At 34.7% G+C, this 22997-nt stretch overlaps 1 protein-coding gene and 2 long non-coding RNA genes across 11 annotated transcripts; 1 reads left to right on the top strand and 2 right to left on the bottom strand.

Annotated features, from left to right (window-relative positions):
• The first annotated feature begins 619 nt into the window (after positions 1-619).
• On the top strand, positions 620-2021 carry LOC104732913 (uncharacterized). 2 transcript variants are annotated; one of them, XR_759000.3, is made up of 3 exons: positions 620-950; positions 1124-1301; positions 1607-2021. It is a non-coding gene; the product is annotated as an uncharacterized LOC104732913 (long non-coding RNA). The 2 variants fall into 2 exon arrangements; XR_015573815.1 differs by having other exon boundaries at positions 1604-2021.
• Positions 1444-3127, bottom strand: LOC104732914 (uncharacterized). 3 transcript variants are annotated; one of them, XR_002034583.2, is made up of 3 exons: positions 2467-3127; positions 2187-2235; positions 1444-2021 (listed from the first exon to the last, which is right to left on the bottom strand). It is a non-coding gene; the product is annotated as an uncharacterized LOC104732914 (long non-coding RNA). The 3 variants fall into 3 exon arrangements; XR_002034582.2 differs by having other exon boundaries at positions 2380-3125; XR_002034584.2 differs by having other exon boundaries at positions 3000-3125.
• Positions 3128-9109: 5982 nt separating this feature from the next.
• On the bottom strand, positions 9110-12377 carry LOC104732912 (uncharacterized). Of its 6 annotated transcripts, none has more exons than XM_010452515.3 (4): positions 11885-12377; positions 11376-11439; positions 9490-11069; positions 9110-9399 (listed from the first exon to the last, which is right to left on the bottom strand). In XM_010452515.3, the coding sequence occupies exon 3, from the start codon at positions 11040-11042 to the stop codon at positions 9510-9512; it is 1533 nt and encodes a 510-aa protein (XP_010450817.2). In that variant the 5' UTR covers positions 11043-11069; positions 11376-11439; positions 11885-12377; the 3' UTR covers positions 9110-9399; positions 9490-9509. The 6 variants fall into 6 exon arrangements, with proteins under 6 accessions (XP_010450817.2, XP_010450819.2, XP_087335415.1 ...); XM_010452517.3 differs by having other exon boundaries at positions 9490-11099; positions 11885-12235; XM_087479289.1 differs by having other exon boundaries at positions 11816-11886.
• Between the last annotated feature and the right edge of the window lie 10620 nt (positions 12378-22997).

The raw sequence follows: 22997 nt of genomic DNA, 5'->3' as shown, positions 1-22997 counted from the left end.
ACAGGAATAGTGTAAAATTATATATCATACATTAATCACTCGATTCTAATTTCTTCGACCGAAATGTCTTTGCTTTACAACGTCACCCAGGAAAAAGTGAGAAGATTGAGAAGAAAAAATGTTTTTATTTCTAAATTTGCTTATCCATTTTTAGAAAATCTCCTTAAAAAAAAAAGTGGCATTTCGGCTTTAGACCTTCAAATTTTCAACTCCAATAATAAACTACTAAATGATTTTGTCACTTAAAAATCTACAAAATGGCTTATGTTTTAACGGACACACAAAAATTAATGGAAAAATGATTCTATCAGCTGTATAGACCAATATATATATATTAAATAATGACGTAACTATAATAGTTATTTTTTTAATTAAAAATAATATTTATCGCTAATAATGTATTTTAAAATTATTGAAAAGTAAATGGGAAACAATTTTTTAAAAAGTTATCATTTTTCATTATAAATATCATTACAACATTTTTCAAATTTTATTTTTATCTTTAAATTAAATTGAATTTTTGTTTCTCTATTCAATTTTAGAAGATAACATTTTAAAATATCAGTAATAATTTTTGTCACATATATATATATATATATTAATGATATAGAAATCACATAATCTAAAGTTATCAAACAGATCTCAGGGAAAACATTTAGACATCGAGATAAAGGGCTTACTTGGATATCTAGATTGAGGATGTGAAGAAAGAATTCGAGTACATATAAGGGTGAAGGAGCTCTAAGTATAGTTGTCCATCTAAGGAGCTCTAAATATTTACTAAAAAAATAATTAAGATGGAAAGGAATCAAAAGGGTTTGTTTGTTGTCACTGTAAAAGAAGGCTCCTAAAACAACGTGACTGCTCCACGCCTCTCTGCCTTTCACTTCACTTCTCTATTTCTCTCCCCCAGCTATGGCTCTTTCTTCATCACCTCTTCGTACTACAAGGTAATACCAAGTCTCAATTTTCTTTCTTCTGATAAATGAGAGAAAATGGAAAAACGAAATGATTTTGGTTATTAGAATCATCCTCTTGATCTGGGTATATATATGGTGTTTGTTTATTATAAATTTTATTTTACTCAATTCTTTTTTGGTGGCATGCACTGAGATGAAAACAGTGAAGCGGATGAGAAGTATGCGAATGTGAAATGGGAAGAGCTTGGATTTGCTCTGACTCCAACAGATTACATGTATGTAGCCAAATGCAGACAATGTGAGAGCTTTTCACAAGGAAAGATCCTTCCTTATGGGGATATTTCAATCAGCCCTTGTTCTGCTATTTTCAATTATGGCCAGGTACGTTTTCTTTTCTTACCACTTGTGGCTAAATCTCACAGATTGTAGGAACTTTGGCTTTTATTAAAATACAGGATTAAGATATTTGAAGCCTTTAACCTCTAAATGAAGGAGAAAATGATCTGCAGAGTCATAGATTGTGTAGAGTTGTTTGAACTGAGTGTGATAGATAGCCAGCAAAAGTTTATAACTTTAGCGTCTACATATACGTTTTGATTATTGGTTAAGAGTATATGTCAATATAAACCTTTTGAGAGATTCTCTAAATGAGACTTTTGTAGCTGAGTTATCTTCAGTCACAGCAGGTGTAGCAGTTTTATTTGCAGACTCATTGAGTGAAGGAGAATTAAAAATAAAAGATGACAGCAGCGGATCAGAATCGATATTGGTTGAGGAAGTGAAACTTGTAGAAGCACCAAGAAGAGACTGTAAGTTTGCTTTCCGGAATTCCTTTTTCAAGGCGAGATAAGTAGAGCTATATCCTCCTCTTTGCAACCTTCTCTTTCGCTGAACGTAAAAACCTCTCATCAAGGAATTAAAAAAATCCACTTTTAAGTTCTACCAAATGATTGTTATATGTACTGTAGAGAAGCAAGATAATAAACAGATTAAACCATCATATATTGAAAGTTGAAAGGATATCTTAAAAAAATTGGCATGTTGCGTCGTAATATGGCCAACGATATTCAATCCCACCCTCTTAGTGCATACAGGACAGACCTGGGGAAAACAAAGAAGAAATTTTTTCAAGTCCATGTTTAAAGAGCAAACAGAGAAGTAACTTCAATCTAGATGATCATTAAAAGATCACTGATTTTGATAGAAAAAAACTGAATATGCCAAAAGAGAGAGACATGTAGAAAAGACAATGTTAAAAAAACTTACACAAAGAAGGAATCATATACTTATCTTGTGACCGTCCACTGCTTCTAAACTGCAAAGAAGATGATAGGAGAACAGTTTAACAATGTTGTGAATGAATTAACACTACTTGTAACAATATAAGCACTATCATGATGAAGTAAGGTCATGGAATAAAAGTACAATCGAAACAAAATTAGTCATTCAAGTTATATACCAAACCAAAGTCCTTTGTACTTTATACGACCAATTTAAGGAAACAAAACTCGTCTAAGATTGCTGTTTATGAATGTAGGAGTTTCACCCCTTCCGATGATGACGTCACTGTATTTTTATCGGCAATGCTTAACTTGGTTTCGACAACCCAGCCAATAGACCCGAGTCTCAGGCGCAATCTATGGCGAGATTGTTTGTTCTGGGAAAAGTCAATGAAACAGATCACCATCGACACGGCTCTGAGCTCACTCGTCTCTTATTCTAACTTTTCTGGCGGATGAGGATTAGGTGGAGACAATTTCATCATCACAGAGCTCATCGTGAAATGGGGTAACATCGGCGAGATCTATGGAACTCCAGCGAGCAATGGAAACATCTCGACCTCCTCTTACGCAACTCCGTTAAGCAGCTCTCTACCGCCAAGACATATGTTGGTGATGAAACCGCCGACACCGTTGGCTGAATTTTTTCAGCCTTTTGGGTTTCGCAGAGAGGGAGAGAGAGAGAGAGGCCATGATCTCTTGTTTCATTAGCCGGAATTAGAATAGAGAGAGAAATGGAAGAGGAAGAAGACTGAAATCAGAACTTTGTGAACAACCAACCAACAATCCAACAACTGACCTTGCTCCACTTTGGCTTTCGTTTGTTTTTTCTACGGATGATCAATTCTCCTTCTCTTCTCCTTCTTGTTCGATCTTCATCTTCATTTAGCAATTGATTAAAGGCAGTGTTACAAAGCTTTTGTCCACATAAGGAAGAGAAAAGCTGACATGTATTAATTGTTATAATTTGATAGGTTGTTCATTTTTACTGAGGTGTCAACACCTGCTTCAATACAGAAGCTGATGTGTCAGAAGAGGAAAGCAACACATTGTGTTTTTATTGTATTGATTATGAAAATAATGTAAGATCTTTTGTTAAAAAGTTAGTTATTGGGAGAACATGTTTAAGATCATAAAATTTAATAATATAATATTCTTAAACATATTACTATTTTAAAAACTTATAAAAGAACATTTAAATTTCATAACTTATAAAACTTTTACTAAAATTCAAAGTGTAATACCAAATTTTAATGAAACAACAAAACATTGTAAATAAAATTTAAAAAAAAAACACAAACCCACATGAACAAAGGGATTACATGAACAAATTTTTATGAAACACAAACCCACCTTCTCCTTTGAAAACATGACCAAGATGTCCACCACATGCTGCACAGTTGATCTCTGTTCTTCTACCATCTGGGTCTGTCTGATAAAAACAATACAAATCAAGAGCGTTAAGCAGAACAAAAAAAGAAGAGTTCATTTTTGTTATCAATTTGATGGAAAAAGTGTATGTGTTTTGAGAGTTTTTGATATTACGGTTCTGGTAATGGCACCAAGGATTGCGTCAAAGAATGCTGGCCAGCCACAACCGGCGTTGAACTTTGTGGTTGATTTATAAAGAGGAGCTTTGCATCCCGCACAACCGTAGATTCCTTCTTTGACGAAATTTACATATTCTCATGTCCCTGGATATCTGAAATTAACAAAACACAAACCCACATGAACAAAGGGATTACATAACCATCCATTCATTATTCAATATGATACTCAAATACTAGAAAGACTGACACCCAAAGACAAAGCAGACGTTTTCATGGTCATTTACATATAGAAATACATTCTCAGACTCATACAGGACCTGAAGAACTACAACCTTTCATGAAAGCTGCTAATTCCAATCACTCAAAAGAATTATGTATGACATACCCAACTTGTTCAACATCTATAGCAGAAGATTTCTATGTATGCTATAGATATATAATTTTCAACGTATTTCTCATCAAGAATATGATCTTAAACCAGTGTCTCGTTGTATATACTAATGTTGAAACCTTTTGATTCAGCCATACCCATCATGAAGTGTAGACTTGAATTCAGAAGTATCAATGTTCAACAATTACAAAAAAACAAAAGTTGAAGTTTTTATTTCTAAGAAACACAAATGAAGCGTATCATGATGTAAACACCCAAAGTTTCAAAAACCAGAGGCCTAATCGAAGGGGGAAAACGGCCTATTCCCCCACAAACTATGTTACTTTATCGCATTTATACATGAAACTTTTATATGTGCTTAGAACTACATAAACTTTTATTAAATTTGAATTTCATACACAATCTAAAAAAATCCGGCCTAAACCCACAAATCTCCAAACGCCGTTTACTATCCCGTTAATACTATGCTGACTAGGCTGCAACGTGGATAATAAGACAAATAGATAGACTATATACTATTAAAGTTAGCTTTTACATCAGAAGTTAAACTTGGTGTAGTGGTCGATGATGTTTTAAATCTGGTCCAGCCCAAGGTTCGAACCAAACGGAGGACCATAAGTTTTATTTTCACTTAAATGAGAAGGACAAAATTGTCATTTCACTAGCATTATCTTCTTCCACAGTAAAACCCTAGCCGCCTCCATGGGTCCTGCGTTTTCTTCTTCTATTATTTAGGTTTTCATCTCTATTTTCATTATTTTTGCACAAATATTAATAAAAATAACTCAAATTTACGTTTTCATTTATCCGAATAAAAGCAACTTTCACACTCACGCACCAATCCGTAGCTCAATCATTTCTCTCTCAGTCTCTGCTACTTTCGCGCGGATAAAGTTACAAACATAGTGACTGAGTGAGAATTCCAGAAATATCGAATTTGCCAAGGGATTCAGAGGTTGACGCTAAGGAACCGTCGTCGTTGGAACTTGGAAGCTCGTTAGCGATGGAGGTCATCGTTAGCGATATGTGGGAAAACAAAGTCACTATAAAATTGTTTATATAAGTTTATTTGTTTTCAATAATGTCGTAAGTCGAGGTGGCTCATTTGGTTTAGTATATGTTATCCTGTCTTCATTGTCAACAGTTCGAGTACCCAGTTTACAGATGTTATGTAATTTTTTTCCCTTATTATCCACGTGGCATCCTAGTCAGCATAGTATTAACGGAATATTAACAGCGTTTAGAAATTTGTGGGTTTAGGCCAGATTCGTTTAGTTTATGTATGAAATTCAAATTTTATAAAAGTTCATGTAGTTCTAAGCACACATAAAAGTTTCATTTCGAGTACCCAGTTTACAGATGTTATGTAATTTTTTTCCCTTATTATCCACGTGGCATCCTAGTCAGCATAGTATTAACGGAATATTAACAGCGTTTAGAAATTTGTGGGTTTAGGCCAAATTCGTTTAGTTTATGTATGAAATTCAAATTTTATAAAAGTTCATGTAGTTCTAAGCACACATAAAAGTTTCATGTATAAATGCGATAAAGTAACATAGTTTGTGGGGGAATAGGCCGTTTTCCCTAATCGAAGGTAATAAATTCCCAAAGTTGCAAACTTTGAAAACAAAATTGAACCATATGAATCGCTGATGAAAGGTATTAAAAAAACATACTCAGTGCCCTTTTGACGAAGAATCCTAAACTGCTCAGGTGAAAGAATCGCACGCCACTCTTCATCTCCTTTCTGAACCGATCCTGGAGCCGCCATAGCCACCGTAGAAGCTAATTCGGAAGAGAGACAAATCGAATCGAATACAACGATTGTTGATAAAAGTAGCGTGAATGAGAACAAGCGAATCTTTGAATTGATGATGTTCATATAAAAGTCACAATCTTTGAATTGAATCGAATCCAACAAGACCACACAAAAAAAAATCAATTTTGTGATAATTCTTCATTGCAAATGAAAAATGAAACGATCTCTTCGTTGCAAAAAAAAATTGTTTCCAATGAGACAACGCCACGTTCACACAAGAACAAACCCAAAAACTGTTCTAGATTAAGATCTATAAACCTGTTCTAAGTCTACTGTTACAATTTTTTTTTTTTAAAAGGCCTTAGAACACCCTATTAGTTGTGCCGATAAAGATGGCCTTAGTGAATGCCACATATATGGAAAGAAATAAACAAAATACCACAAAAGAAAATTTTTATAGGAAAATACCAATGGACCCACAGTTTTGGAAGAGTAAAAAGACATAATTACCCTTTTTGTTTTAGAATTAGATAGAATGAGTAAAAAATAGCATGTAATATTTATATTTTACATGTTATATTGAACTAAATAGCATTTTAACATATAAAAATAGCGTGTTAAACGAAAAAGTAACATGTTAAAAAGAGAAAATTTCTAAATATTATTGTAATTCAAAAAAATAACATGTTCCAAACAAAAATAACAGAAATTCTAACATGAGAGAAGAGAGAGAGAGTGAGAAAGAAAGAAAAAGAAAGAGAAAAAAAATTATAAAAGTTTTCACGTTATTGGTATAAAGAAGAAATAAAAGAAGAATGAGAGAAGATGTTATTTATGTGAATTAAAAAAATAACATGGTATTTAAATAAATAACATGTAATATATGTAATGGGTATAAGAGTAATTGTAAATGAAGAGAGAGAAAACACTGTTACATCAGTGATATTTTCTTAATTACTTTTGGTTTCAACGGTATCCACTACATATTCTCTAAGTTTAAACCAATGGTAGCCTAGCCTTTTACTTACATAAGCTGAAGCTGCTCTCTCTTCTCCTTTTTAGCCAGATTTTTAATGTGGTCTCGCACTTGCATGATGTCCAAGGTTGGGAACTGAGTTCCCATGTAAGCATCCACCAAATAGGCATATTCGGTATCTTATACAAGGGGCTTGCTTGCAATCTTGGCTTTCTTATTCTCATTGGGAGAAGCTCTAACTTCTTGTCATTGAGAAAGGATACATAGATAGGATTATTCCCATTGGCAAGGGAAGCAATACAGAACAACACGTATTGCGTGTTTTTAGTTAATTAGTGGAAAGTTAATTAACTTTAACTGATTTTTCCATGAAATGTATTAAAAATAAGTTGACTATAATAGAAAATTAGAAAGCAGAGAAATTATTAAAATATATTAAAATAAGGTGACAATAATAACAAGTTAGTTTCGTAACTAAATTAAGCTCGAGTGAATATCATAGACGTGTGTGTGTCCATGGTTGAGAATCAATGGTTAGTTATTGAGATTAAAAAGAGTGTGTGTTGTTGATTTGATAGTTCTAATACGAAGAAAAAAACCTATGATTCAAAAATTTGTTTGTTCGGCTAATGATCATTTTATACGGTGTGTTTGATGAGTATTGTAAACCAACCAATTTTTCATTGCCAAACACCAATAAAGTTATTGTCAACTTCGAGAATGATATAATCATTTATATTTATATACATACTAAAGTTAATATGTATATAAATATATATATGTATCTACATTTATATATAACTACACAAATATATAAATATTTATAATCTGTAAATGTAGTTATAAATATAAATAGAAGATACATATATATTTACATATAAATAAAAATTATGTATAGAAGATACATAGATATTCATATACATAAATATAAATATAAATAGAAATAGAAGTATATATATCTATATAAATATTAACATTAGTATGTATATATATATATATAAATGTTATATCATTCCTAAAGTTGACAATAGCTCTATTTGTGTTCGACATTGATAATCATGTCTAGGTTTCCGAATTTGTTTTTTTGTGTCATCGTATAAGTAGCATCAAAACTATGCATCTGACTCTGAATTATGCACGAAATGAAAAGTTAAGGTGTAATTTGAATTTTTTTGAAGGTTTAGGTTAAATTAGCACTACATATTTGTACAAGTTGAAAAATACACTTAGCAAATTGTTGGGTTGAAAAATACACTTTTACCGTAGACTAAACAAAATATTATTTTTTCCCAAACATAATACTCACTCTTTCATGTTTGTTCATAGGTTGTGCAAAATAATGGTCTTCGGTAATGAAATCAAATTCTTAGGTGCCCTATCATCGTTTGCCCAACTCTACATGGTCTCCACAATATGATTGTCATCAATTAAATTGTTATTGATGATATGTGGTTAGATCAAATCTAGCTAGTTTTCTCAAAATTAATTGCAGAAAAAATTAATATGTTTGTTAGGCTCAAACTGGAAGAATGTATTAAAAAGTCTTGTCAAAGTCAATCTTGATCCAACTACACTCAAACCATTCAAAATGGGTGTAATTACCACCGAAGAAAAAATGAGAGCAAATAGACTGTCTGTAATTCATATATAAGAATTAATTTAGTATTCTTGTTAGTTTTGGTCTTTTCTCTAGTTTCTCGGATCATGATTTCTAGTTTTCATGATTGATCTTAGAATATGACGTACGAACTTGGGTTAATATATTTTGTCTTGTATTTAGATTAACTCCATATATCATGTTAAGTTGGGTGTTAAACAGAAAAGAAAAATATATCACATTTGGAAGTCATAATTCAAGGAACCTTAGGATTTGTTTGAAACCACATGTTTTTCCTTCCGTGGTTTAAGCTTGTATTTCCTAGTTCTTGTTTTGGAACCATTAGTTAAAGTGAGGTCCATTTCTATACATGTCTCAGAGAATATCTTCAAGCGAAGATGAGCTTCTAGGAGACGGTTCTCCTTCTTCGGTTGTAAGATCCAAGGACACAAACATATTGCCGAGGAAGATTTTGTGTGTTGACACACTCTGTAACGATTGCTCTGTTTGGTTTTAAGATAACTGACATTTTCAGGTTGGCCATCCATTTATTCAGGTTATGCGAAACCAGAAAATATGGTTAGTGCAGCAAAGAAAACATGCAGAAGTGCTTTTGGGCTCTGGCAACAAGAAGACTTAAAGCAACAACAAATGTATGAAAAAACATACTAGAATTTTTCTATACAAACTGAATTACAAACCGAAAACATCCAAAATAAATTATATAAAAAAAAACCAATAAACTGGTCTACAATAACCAAAACCAAACACAAACCCCAATCCCATCAAGTATTATTCACAAAGCACTAATATCAATGTTTGGCTGAGACATATCCTTTAAACTTTGTATGAACTATGAAGCATCAATCTTCTTTTAAGTTCAGCAAACCGAAACGATTCAAACCAGCTCAAATCTAGATTAGTTTCTGCAGACCAACAAAAAACCAAAACCAAATCAACTATTACTAGAAATAAAGATTTAATGTTTCAGCTTTGCTCATGCTCAATGCACATACCAGAGTGTTAGCAGGAGGTTTTAAGATTCTTGAAGAGAAATGACGGTTTCGAAAGCACCAACCAAAGCTTTAACTTTGCTTTTTCGAGCTTCAACGAGCTTACTCGCTGTTTCTTCAATGACATTGTTGAATAGTCCCTGTGCATCTTTCTCCTGAACATCTTGATGCCTCAACACAACCTTTTCACCATTCTCATCGACTTCTTCTTCTTTGATATCTTCCCTCTTCTTAAAGCTTCTCCTTACTTGTGCATCTTGAGCTTTATCTTCCCCGAGACCTCTTCCTTTTCTAAACTTGAGCTTCCTTGCACTCTCACCCACAGCATCAGCATCCACAACTTTTCCTCTACGGAAACGTAACTTCCTAGCGGCTTCATCTGCAGAATCACCCTCCTTTCTAGCCGCTCTTGGTTTCTTCTCTCCATTGGCCATTTCAATCTCTTCGTCTACAGTGTCAGCCTCGTTGCTTCCTGAAGTGTATTCATACTCCTCTGTTTCTGAAACAGTACACTCCTCATCATTTTGAGTTGATTGAGTCGGTGGAAGAGGAGGAAGAAACGGTTCAACAAAGCCCTGCTGATTCTGATCAGTTTCAGAGACGACATTGTCAGTTGTTTCCATTTCAACAACGTGCAATGTTTTCTCCTCGACTGGATAATCATCTAACTGCTTATCAGATTCATCAGTGCAATTGATCACAGGTCTTGGTTTCTGATTTTGTCGAGAAGAAGAGGAAGATGAAGCCTTTAAGCTCTGACTCTTTCTCAAACTTGAATTCCCGGATAGTCTTACTGATAATCTTGGAGAAAGCGAAGCTCTTGGTCTTGGAGTCACCGGAGCCTTCTTTGAAACAACTCTAGAGGAGACTGTAGCCTTCTTTATCTTTGTATCTTCCTCTTTCCCTCCACTTTTAGCCCCCATTTTGGGTTTTAGAACTGGTGAAGCAGCAACCTTTCCATGGTTTACTTTAGATTTCGACGTTGCTAGTGCTGAATATGATTTCTTCAAGATCTTCGGCTTCAGGGCATCAACATTTCCAGATGAACGAGATCCCAAATCTGGTAAAGGTTTAAGTTTGGAACTTAATGTTGTTTTCTTCTTCATCTGCTTCACAGGAGTTTCATCAACACCGGATGGTATTATCAATACCTCTGGCTTCTTCGTCCCACCACTCACTTGATACTTCACAACCTCTCTTTTAATTACCTCAGAAGAATCATCAGTAACCTTGTTTTTCTCGACTTCCATCACCTTCTTCTTTAATTTAGAAGAACCCGGCTTCAAAGTTTCATTCAAATCATAATCAAGATCTTTCTTGAAGATCTTTTTAGTAGTCGAACGCCATGGTTTCTCCAAAGGTACCTGCCTCTTCCCGTACTTGCACAGATCATGACACGAACCAGTTGATGCTCTGAGGTAATGAGGGATCTTTTTCTCTTTAGGCTTTGAAGCCATTGCCTTCCCTGTAGAGTCTCCTCTCGGGCTACAACCGTCTTCTTCCTTATTCATCATTTCAGGCGTTCCAAATGTTATCACAGCAGCATCTTCGTCCATCAAATAACACCAAAAAGAGACAACAACCTGTTCATCATTTAAGGCATAGACACCAAACTAAACATAATCATTACTTCATACATATACAAACAAGAAAAGATTTAAAGAGTTGACAACTCAAGAAAAAAACAGATCAGTGAAGAGATTAAACACAAGAACCTCTAACAGAAAACTAAAAAATCAAACTTTGAGCCATAAAAGATCAACTAAAAATAGGAAATGTCATAAGATAAACGAGTAGCAGGCAACAATATTTTGATCCAATCCACCGCAAGATGCCAACAACTAAACTCTTTTGTTTGTTATTAGCACTGAAAAGAAAAGAACATATACCTATAGAAAGATCTCAAATTTAGTTGAGCAGACTTGGGGGATCTTGGTTATCAAAAGAACAAAGCTGATACACAAAAAGCAGAGAGAATAAGTTAACTTCAACAACATTGTAAAACAAAGAATTTATTCGAAAAAATGTAAGCAAACAATGTCATAAATGCAACGTAGCTTCAAGGATTCTCTAATATATATATATTTTTTTAAATAAAATCAAATGAATAAACCTTAAAGCAAAACTTCATCTTAAAGCATTCACTTTTCTCATAAACATCACCAATCCCACTAAGAAATAAGCACAAGATCCATATTTTACGTTTCTATTGAAAAATCAGATTGTGTAAATAAAATGCAACAAAACTAATCCCAATTCCAAAACTAATAAATAAAAACTCAAAATTGAAAAGAACACATTCACATTATCAAATAACAAAAAAGCTTACACGAACAGAATCATAATGATCTCAAAATATTTCAACCAAAAGTTAAAAAAAGCAAAGAAATAATTTCACCTGTTTTGAGGACCTGATTCAATAAAAGTAAAAGACTTTTTTTTTTTCAAAAGACAGAGACTTTATCAATGGCGAATTCAGAAAATAAAAAGGTGAATCCTTTTCTTCTGGGTCGGTGTTTTTTCTTTCCTTCTCCGAGAGATCGTGCAAAGGACTCAAAAAGATGAGTTTTTTTTTTCTTTGGACGTTGGGTGGTGTGGTGAGGTGGGGTTAGGGGGGCTTTTCTTCTCCAATTTCGCTTTCCGCGTTCGTCGCAGAATCAAGAGAGAGATCGTATTAAATGTTTTGTTGTGCACCTCTCCTAGATTTTAGAGAGACACAACAAAAAAAGGTCGTGGGCGTGGTGGGGTTACAAGAATGGTACGGAACTCTCTACTTTATTTATCACATGGTTCGGTTGAGTTCGGTTTTTATATACTATAACCGGATCTAAACCGGAGTTAAGGACTTTGAGAGGGTTATATTCAAGAAATTAATTGAATTTTTCTACTATATAAGGTTTACTTACTTACTGGGTTTGACTATTTATAGTAATTCTTCAAAATTTAAGTGCTAGTATTCAATTTTTATTTTCTTGAAAAAAAAGGAATCATTTTATTACTTTATCAGTTTCATTTAATGTTAGTGCTATCTAGTCTTACTTTTTCTTTTTCTTTTGGCAATTGTCATTTGAAATAAATGTAATGAAATTTCAATGTAAATAACTAAATATAAACCTTTTAGCTGTCACTTTAATAGAATTACAATGTAAAGAACTAAATATAAACCTTCTTTTTACAATACTTCTATAATTTCTCTACATACTTTTAAATTCTAAATTTAAGATATATAGTAATAATTAGAAAAATACTATAATTATTCTATTTAAATCATTATGGATAGATATTGAGTCTGAGTTTTTTTTTTATTTATTTCTTTTTTTCCTTTCAAGTATTTAGTGATATTGTTCCTTCAACATAATTTTTATTTTTTCTTTTGATAACTCAGGAGTGATCCTAAAAGTTTTTTTTGGCTCAAACATTAATTTTCTGGAATCAAGGGAATTCATGTTAAATTTTGAACACCCTCGCCAATACTATTCAAACTCAGGTGACGGAATTTTCTTCTATTTACAACTGGACCAAAGCTACTTGACAAACAATAATTTTTTTTTCTTGACATAATCTTACCTAACCAAACAAAGAAAATCATTTTCTAAAAACTTTAATTTAAATCGTCATAACTAAAAAAAAAAAGCTACTTTATGGAGTTTATAATCTAAAAGTTTGGAATTTAAATTTTTACACAGTTTTATTTATTTTAAAGTTATTAACATTGATATAAATTTTGTGGTATATTATATAAGTATTCTCATGCAAATGATAAAAAAATATCCTTGAAACTCGAAAGCTTAGTTTTTCATTTGATTTTTTCTCAACGCTAACCGAACTATCATTTGAATTAGCCCATCCCGAGTCTCCTTCCTTACATTTTCATTGGAGGAATAAGAAAGTCAGTTTTGAAAACAATATATATTTAATAATGATTAATGAGTGGTCGGTTTCTAAATTAATACTATCTCCAACCTCAAGCAATCTTTTACCTTTTTCAAAGTTTTTCTGACTTCGTCAAATTGAAAACATTAGCAGAAATTTATGCAATAGTGTATTACAACGTAAAGGAAGGTTCGTGTACATAGTGCAAAAACCTTTAGAAGAAAATAAACTTGTTTAAAAAAAAAAACAATATTAGAAAAAAGTTAGAGGGTGCATGTAACCAAGGGTAGTGTTCTATAAGCAAATTTAGTGTGATGAACATTCTCTCTAGATCATGGGTGTATCATACACCTGTATGCATTAGATATATAGTCAAATTCGATTTTATTATTTGTCAAAAAGTATTGAAATAATAAATAAGTTGGTTTATGTATAATGTGTGTTATATTTTTAAGGCATACATATTATGCATGTTTTTAATTAGTAGCATGTTATTTTACTATATGTAACAAATGATTTTACATGATATTACGTTATTTATTGAAATTACATTACATTATTTATTGAAATTACACAAAAAAAACTATTTATCTTTTTATTTTTTCTTTGTTTTTCACCGCATCATTTTGAATAATATAATATAATTTGGTTACTTCATAGGTAAAATAACCCTTATTTACCAAGCGTCAATAACTCAACTAGTAAAGACTCTCTGGCAAAGTCTAGAGGTCGCCGGTTTGAGAGACGGCGCTTGGGAGGGAACAATATAAAATGCTCTGGTCCCTAGTCTGAGAGGATGTGAGGGGATGTACCGGGCCTAGACCCAAAACCTCTTAGTAATTCAAATAAATAAATAAATAAATAACCCTTATTTTAAGAAAGAACCCCCATATTAGCATGTGTTTGGGCAAAAGTAATCGATTCGTTTAGAGACTACGAAAACAAGAAATAGATATTGAATAGTCTTTTTTATTGATCAAAGTATCGAGCTCAAATACAAGAGTTTAAGGCACAACGAATAATCCTAGCAATGCTTTGGAATTGAGTCATGTGGCTGTGTTTTAGGTCTCTTGTTCTGCTCTCGATTTCGTCCTGTATTGTGTTGATGTGTGACAACCCGTCCCGTTGACCCCACTAGCCCACTCCTAGCTTGCCCCCATAGGCCCGAAGCTGGCCCTACAGGGCATCGATCCTAACCCCTCACTGGGCAAATGGAACTATTCATCCAAATCCACAGTAAGTTATTGGTGCGCTAGGCGTTCCTCGAACCCTGGTCCCCACCCTTTAACAACCTTCCCACAGGACAAGCTGTCACCAATTGATCTGCAGGTCAATTGGTGACAGCTTGTCCTGTAGGAAGGTTGTTAAAGGGTGGGGACCAGGGTTCGAGGAACGCCTGGCGCACCAATAACCTACTATTGATTTGGATGAATAGTTCCATTTGCCCAGTGAGGGGTTAGGATCGATGCCCTGCCGGGTCAGCTTCGGGCCTATGGGGGCAAGCTAGCGGTGGGCTAGTGGGGTCAACGGGACGGGTTGTCACATGATGTAGCTCTCTTTTTATAGAGAAGTCTCTTTACCCTAATCCTTATGGGATTTGGGCTTGAGTCACCATCTCTACATGAGATAAGGTTGTTTTGAATATTCTCCTCAAGAGATAGACTCGAATATCCTCTTAACGATATTGGTAGCCATATCCCGTTACGGCCCGTATTGACCCATTGCTTACCGTTACGGCCCATATTGACTCAATGTTCACCGTTGTGACCGGTATTGACTTAATGTTTACCGTTACGGTTGGTATTGACTGAATATTCCAGAGAATGCATAATTTTCTATTATTCATAGAATATATCATAATTATAATAGAATTTATCTATTATAATTTATATGATTAAAATTATGCCCAACAACATGCATATCATTTTGCCATTAGAATGTTTTTTTTTGTCAACCAAACCCTTATTAAAAATATACTCCAGAATTGGTGACCCAACTCGGAGGAAAAAAGTTTACAAATAAAATGGATGAAATTAAAGATCTAGACGACCGAGCAAGACAATCCGCCTTTAAATTCGATGAACGTGGTATCTTGGACAGGGAGAAGAGGGCCCGTAGCAGGTGGAAATCGTCAAGGATATTAGAGAAAGCCGGCCAATCTTCAGGAGATTAAATCATCTCTACTAATTCGGCACTGTCCGTCTCAAAGCGCTGACAAACAACTCCATTAGCGAGGAGACACTCCATGGCCCAAAGTAGAGCCTCCAATTCTGCGTGAAGGGGGGAAGGCTTCGACAAATACATCTAGCACCCAACAATAAAATCTGATCTTCGCCAACACCACAGCACCAACCTAAGCCTGAGTTGGGAGCCGATATTTTCCAGGAACCATCTATCTGACAGCAGGGGCCCTAAACCGGAGGCACCAAGGGAGCTACCAAATCCAAAGGATCTGAAGTCCCTGTAGCAACCACTACCGGAGACTGAGCATCCTCCCAAAACAATTTGTCACTTGCAGCCTGATTAATCACCTCATATGGTTCAAGCTGTGTACCTTGAAAACCTGTTATATTCCTATCTGTCCAAATCGACCATAAAATGCAAGGTAGCGAATGAATTGAAGCTTGATCGCCGAGCTGTGAGGAAGCTCCCCAATAAATAAAGTCCAAAAAATCTGAATAAACGAACTCATATGGAAAACTCCCTGGAGAAACCGGAATTGGAGACAAACCCCAAATTTTCCGCGAATGAGGACACTCAAAAAGAGCATGATTAATAGTCTCACACACTAAGTCACATCTTTTACACGTAGAGTCAAACTGGACCCCAAGATGAGCCAATCCATCACTGGGAGAGTGCTCGAAGCAATTTCCCAAAGAAAATGTTTAATTTTTGGGAGAGTGTGAAGCTTCCAAGCTTGGGCTCTTAAAGCCGTACATGTTTGTCCATACTCTATCACCTCCACCATCTCCCTAGCTAATTTATAACCCGATCTTACTGAATATTTTCCAGACTTTGAATAATGCCATACCAACCGATCTGGTTTGAAAGACTTGCTTATAGCCATACTCCGAATAATCTGAATATCCTCCGGATCCATAAACTCCTATAGAATTGATAAATTACATACCCTGGTGACCGAATTAATTAAATGATTGACCATTGAATTTGGATGCAAAAGTCTACCTCTCCCATTCGCAGGACGAGGATATTGATCAGGAATCCACGGATCACGCCACACCGAAATATTCGTGCCAGTTCCCACCAGCCACCTTGCACCTTGCATTACTAAATCCTTAGTCGAGTAAATAATCTTCCAATCAAACGACGGTGAATGAGGCTTTTTAGCCAGTAAAGGGTGTTTGTTCCAAAAATACCGACCCTGCAACACCCGAGCAAACAGAGAATTCGAGAATTGAATCAGTTGCCAATACTGTTTAGCCAGCATCACATCATTGAATTTATCCAAAGCTCTAAATCCCAAACCTCCATTATTAATTTCGTCACATAACTTGTCCCAAGCCACCCAATGTAAGCCCCTATCTTTATCATTGGAACTCCACCAGAAATTAGAAATGGCACTCGTTAACTTGAAAGTTAAATCCTGAGGAAGTTTAAAACATGACATAACATGGGTTGGGAGACCGATAGCCACGACTTAATTAATATTTCCTTCCCACCCTTTGATAGGTATTTTGCCGACCAGCCATTCATCCGGTCATCCAACCTGTCACGGACATAGCTGAAGGCCTTATTACGTGAAGCCTGAAGATTTTTAGGAATACCCAAATAAGAACCCATTTCTCCTTCTTTAGAAATTCTAATGACTGTTTTAAGCTGCTGCTCTCGAACTTGTCCTGGTACTTTTTTCCTAAACAAGATAGAGGATTTTGCAAGGTTATCCTCCTGACCAGAGGCTTTACCGTAATGATCAATGATCTCCATAACATTTTTTGCATTCAGCCTCCTCTGCCTTACGAAAGAAGAGACTATCATCTGCAAATAGCAATGGGAAATAGGTGGACAGTCACAGGCTAATTTGATATATGTGACCTTTTCCTCTCTCTTAGCCTTTTTAATATTAGCAAGCAAAACTTCTGGACAAAGTATAACCAAATACGAAGAAAGAGGATCCCCTTGACGGAAACTCTGCTCCGAGACAATAGAACCAGGCGGCTGGCCATTTAAAAGAACTTGATAAGAAACTGAACTGACACACCACATAATCCATGAGGTCCATTTATCATCAAAACCCAACCTACAAAGAACCGCTTCCAAGAACAACCATTCTACACGACCATAAGCTTTGCTTATATCCGTTTTAAAAGCCAAGAAATCCGATTTACACCGTTGATTAGTATTTAACCCATGAAACATCTCTTGTGCAATAATTATATTATCCGTAATAAGACGTGTAGAAACAAAGGCCGACTGAGTCTCCGAAATAAGAGAGGGTAAAATCCGCTTAAGCCAAAAACACAAGATCTTTGAGATAATCTTATAGCTTACATTACAAAATGAAACAACCCTTCTTGTTTTTTTTTATAATAATAATTCTCTAGTGGTCACGTACCCACTAACAACCTAGCAACCTAGCAAAAAACAACAATAGCAGATAACCAAGCAATATCATTAAACAAATAAAGATTCCAACAATAAATAATCCAATAAACCAACAAGGTCAATAACCAAATTCCAACATCCTACAATGTTCTATCAATTCTACTTTAGCAACCTAACAATAGCTAGACCACAATCAATCAAGCCTCTAGAACATCCTCCTCCTCATCGCCTTGATTCCACGATCATACCTTGCCTTTACCTGCACCACAAACACAAATTGAGATGCATGAGTATTGTCATAAACACTCAGTGAGGCAATCCTCCCATCTACTGAGCTATACACATAAGCAACTGAGACTCCAATGTTAAGCAACACAAACAACACAAACAAACACATCAAACCAGGAAAACAAGTGTCGGATAAGGTTGGTGTCGACCGAAACTGACTGCTGGTGTCGACCGACACTGACCATTAGTGCCCATCCGCACACCTCCATGGTGTCGACCGACACCTATCTGGTGTCGATCGACACCGACTCCGCAAACGCGATATGCTCGAAGCTAAACATCGAATCTCTGTTTCTAACCATCTCCAATCTATCTCAAACTCACCCAAAAGCTTTAGGAACCTATGAGAACCATAAAACAACCACTATAATCAAAAAAACACTATAAACAACATAATACACACAAAACAAAAGAGATCTCAGGCTTAGGTCAGCCATGGTCATGCACTCAACTCTTTTGCAGGAAGATCTGGCCCAAAAACGCTAAATCCACTCTTTAGGAAGATTCTCCTTTGATCCCAGCACTAGATCCTCACTCCACAGGAACAGATCTCACCAACAAGCTAAGAAAACCTCCAAAACCCTCAAGAACACTCAAGCGCTTCTTTTCTCCCTCACTCTCTCTGGAAAACGGCGACCAAAACAATAATAACTCGACTAGGTTGACTTTTTCCCTTAAATACTCAGTTTGGGGATCCCAATTAAATCAAACCAACCCAAAATCGACAATTAAAACAATCTGGTCGAACCAGAAATTGTTGGTGTCGATCAACACCCACCCCCAAATCACAATATTTGGTTCGCGGATGTTACACAAAGACTAATCGATCTAAAATCCACCATTCTCAGGTTTATCCACTTTCAGTATCATACAAATATTTGTTTCATTTAACCTATTATCCAATTTACCAGACAGGAAGAAATCTTTTACCAAATTTACCACATCCACTTTTAAAGAAGACCAAAATCTCTGATAGAACAAAGCTGTCATTCCATCTGGTCCATGTGTTTTCTCAGGATGCATAGCAAATAAAGCCTTACGCACTTCTGACTCGGAGATTTCCTTTGTTAACTCCCTATCCATACTCTCCATAATCATTAGATTCACTTCATAGACCATTTCTGAGATACCACTCACATTGGACCTTCAAAAAAGATTCTTAAAGTAAGAAGAAGCAATATTCTCCATACTCGAATCCAACTCATGCCAGGAATCATCAGGACCATATAAACCCAAAATTCTATTCCTAACATGCCGCTGCATAGTAGAAGCATGAAAAAACTTAGTATTCTTATCCCCAACCCGTAACCAAAATTTCATACTATTTTGTTGCCAATATATCTCCTCGTCACGATAAGCCTCTTTTAATTTCTTCTCTATAATATTAATTTTGGACTGTGAAATGGAGTCATCCATCTTAGCATCCTCAAGGGCCGTCTTCAGAGAGGAGATAAGGGAAGGACCAGGTGGTACATTATTTTTCTTCCACCAAGAAATCAAATTCCTACAGTTTTTAACTTTATCCAATAATCGTTTTGTACATTATTTAGAAATGTTTTAAATGGTAGAAAACTTGACATCTTATTATATAAAGTTGGGTTTTGAAAGTTATTATTGGTGTGAAAGGTTGAGAATGTTTTCTCTAGCAAGTCTTCCTCAGTAACCTCCTTACCACATAGTTTCAAGATCGAGACTATCTTAAATAGCTCTGAATTATACTCATCCACGGATTTAAAATCCTGGATCCTTAGATTTTTCCAATCGAATTGAGGCTTTGGTAGAAGCACCGTCTTTTGGTGACCATATCTGTTTTTCAACTCTGTCCAAAGGTTAAGAGGATTCTCAATGGTAATATACTGGTTCTTGAGACTCTCAGCAAGATGATGGCGTATAAGCAAAACCGCCTTATACCTTTCCTTTTCAGTGCAATCATTATCATCCTCAATGCATTCGCATAGGTCCTTTGATTTCAGGGTAATCTTAGTATCCAATGCCCATTGTAAATAGTTGTCTCCAGAGACATTAAGTGCAGCATATTGGAGATTGTTGATCTTTGACATCTATAAAATACAAAACATGCACCCGATTATGTCATGCGGTTTTTAAGACCGAACCATGCAATCGTTTTAGTCTAGGCCATACGGTATTTAAGACCGAACCATGCTAGTTCTAGTAAATAATTTATTGTTTTTATTAAATAGATAATATATGCATGAAACAATCCTAGACAAAATTTGATCTAGTATGAATACGGAAAATATGCAAATTATTTTGGTTTTTAAAGTTTTCCTTTTCTATTAGCTAGATTTTCCTCTTTTAGTTAGGATTAAGACAAGAGGTTTTAGGGAAATAGTTTTCTCTAGGATTCCAATTTTAATTTTAATTATAGGGTTTCATGAAAGAATATAGAACAATCATACAATAACAATCAACCTATCCTAAGCAATTCTTAACCACAAGACAATCAGATTTTAATGTTTTAGAATTTAGGGTTTAAGGCTTTAGGGTTTTGATTTGTTGATTGTGTAATTGTAGATTTTAGGGTTCTAATATAATTTAGGATCAGATTCGATATATGTGTCCAATAAATTTGATTGTTTACCTTAAACACCGATGGAGTTGAATGGAATTGATCCAGGAGCTAAAGACCTCGGATATACCTCGAGCTTGATCAGGAACTGGTAACAAACCTCGGACTGGTCACGAACACGAACTGATCACGAACACAGATTGATCACGAACACGAGGTAGTCACAAACTTGTACGACCGCCGAGCTTGAATGAACACGAACTGATCCGGTTGCGAGCTTGAACGAGCAAGAGCTTGATGTGCAGCGGTTTAGGGTTAGGGAATTTTTTCAGTGGAGTTTAGAGCAAACTTGTGCTGATAACGGGTTATAAAGTAGAGAAACTAGAGGTTGTATTCTCTTGTGTTATATTCATTTAATTGATAATGTTACATATATATAGTAGTACACAAAACCCTAAACACAATAGGAAACCTAAACCGAAAATGAGTAAGAAGTGGTAAGACGATGGACCTTGTGGACTTGGACATGTATGAGCCGGTTACGGAGATCCATCCTTTAATGGTTTACAACAAAAAACTAGCTAAAATTTTGAAATTAAATTTACCAGTTTGCGTAGTATCTTTATATATATGTTTTATTGTTTTTAATTTTTCTAAGTTATTTTTTTCTTCCGAAACTCTAAAAGTCTATCCCAATTCAAAAAGTTGTCCCCTTATTTATTGTTTTTATTTAAATTGTTTACTTTTTGCTTTCTAGCTTGTTATTTTGTAACTTCGTTTATTAAAGTCAATATAATAAATATGTTTTCTTCAAAAGGTCGAAAATTCAAATGGGGTTACGGCTTAGACGGACGGATAAAATAACAGATTTTCGTAAACAAGTGAATACATAAACACGAATGCATGTAAAGGACATAAACTTGAAAAAAACACTAATTAAAGAGGCTTTTTCACTCTTCGCTTTCTTCGGTGGTGGGGCAAAAAAAATTGCTAAATTCTCGCCACTTTAATCATTCCGTCTAAGTGGACAAATCATTGAAGCAATGTTTATGCATAACCCATTAGACGATATAGATACACACACTAACACACACACACACATCTTGGTATATAAACAGGAGTATAGGACCACTGTCAATGGTTTACACGTAAGAATCTCATTTCGGGCCAAACTTGAAGCAATCACAAAACTATTTAAGCAATCACAAGACTTGAACTAGAAGAGTACTAGCTACTAGAAAAGCTCTTTCATGGCTTCACTACTGATAAAATGGCGCATGAGGACTTGTGACATATGTTCTAATATTACACTACAAGAAATATTGACATCACTAGCACACAAAAAATGCTACTATAAGGATTTGGTAGCGCTTTCATAAACGCTAGGATATGAAAAGCTACAATAGCCCCCTGACATATCATAGCGTTTTTAGTACGCTATGAAATGTTGATCTATTATAGCGCTACTAGTCCGCTATCGTACAATTTATTCTAGCTCCTTTTCCGTGCTATTGTATTTGTTTATATGGCAGACTTTTTGTGCTATTTTATATATTATCATAACACATTTAAAGTGCTGTTGGATATTGTCTCGTGACTTTATGGTTTTTGAATTTAACTCTATAGTAGCAGAAACGTAAGCTATAGAAAAGTATTGTATAGCAATTCTATTATGCTATTTTGTATTATTTAATGGTTATTGTTATGTGCTATATTATCGTTTATAGTAGCGTATGGAAAATGCCAGTGAATATTGTTTTATATATTTGTTTTCGTGCTATGATATACGTTCTCATGGCTTTTTTTTGTAACATGTTTTTATTTATAATGGCACTTAGAAAATGCTGTATAGCTTGCAATGGTGTATTTAAGTAGATCTATATTGAATACATATTAAATTACATCATATATAATATATTATTTGAATCATTGTATAAAATATAATTTGATTTAATTGATGAAAGACAATGAGATCAGAATATATGAAAAGTTAACAAAGTCTAAACATAAATATCAAAAGTTAACAAAGTTTAAACATATTAATATAAAAAGTTAACAAAGTTTAAACATAACAAAGACAATGAACTCTAAGATTACAATCTTCAAGGAGCGTTGCGAGATTGAGAGGACCCTTCTACTTTTGGGCGTTTGTTTTGGATGTTTCAGATACATCTCTTGTACAGTGGATCAATGTCTTCTTCGTCTACCTCGATGCGTATTAAGTAGCCTAGGTGAGCGAGAGATCGTCTGTACTCTA

The sequence above is a fragment of the Camelina sativa genome, chromosome 12 (assembly GCF_030686135.1).
Source record: "Camelina sativa cultivar CO46 ecotype springtype chromosome 12, ASM3068613v1".
Lineage (NCBI taxonomy): Eukaryota > Viridiplantae > Streptophyta > Magnoliopsida > Brassicales > Brassicaceae > Camelina > Camelina sativa.
The sequence above is the reverse complement of the archived record's forward strand: the minus strand, read 5'-3'. Positions and strand labels throughout refer to the sequence as shown.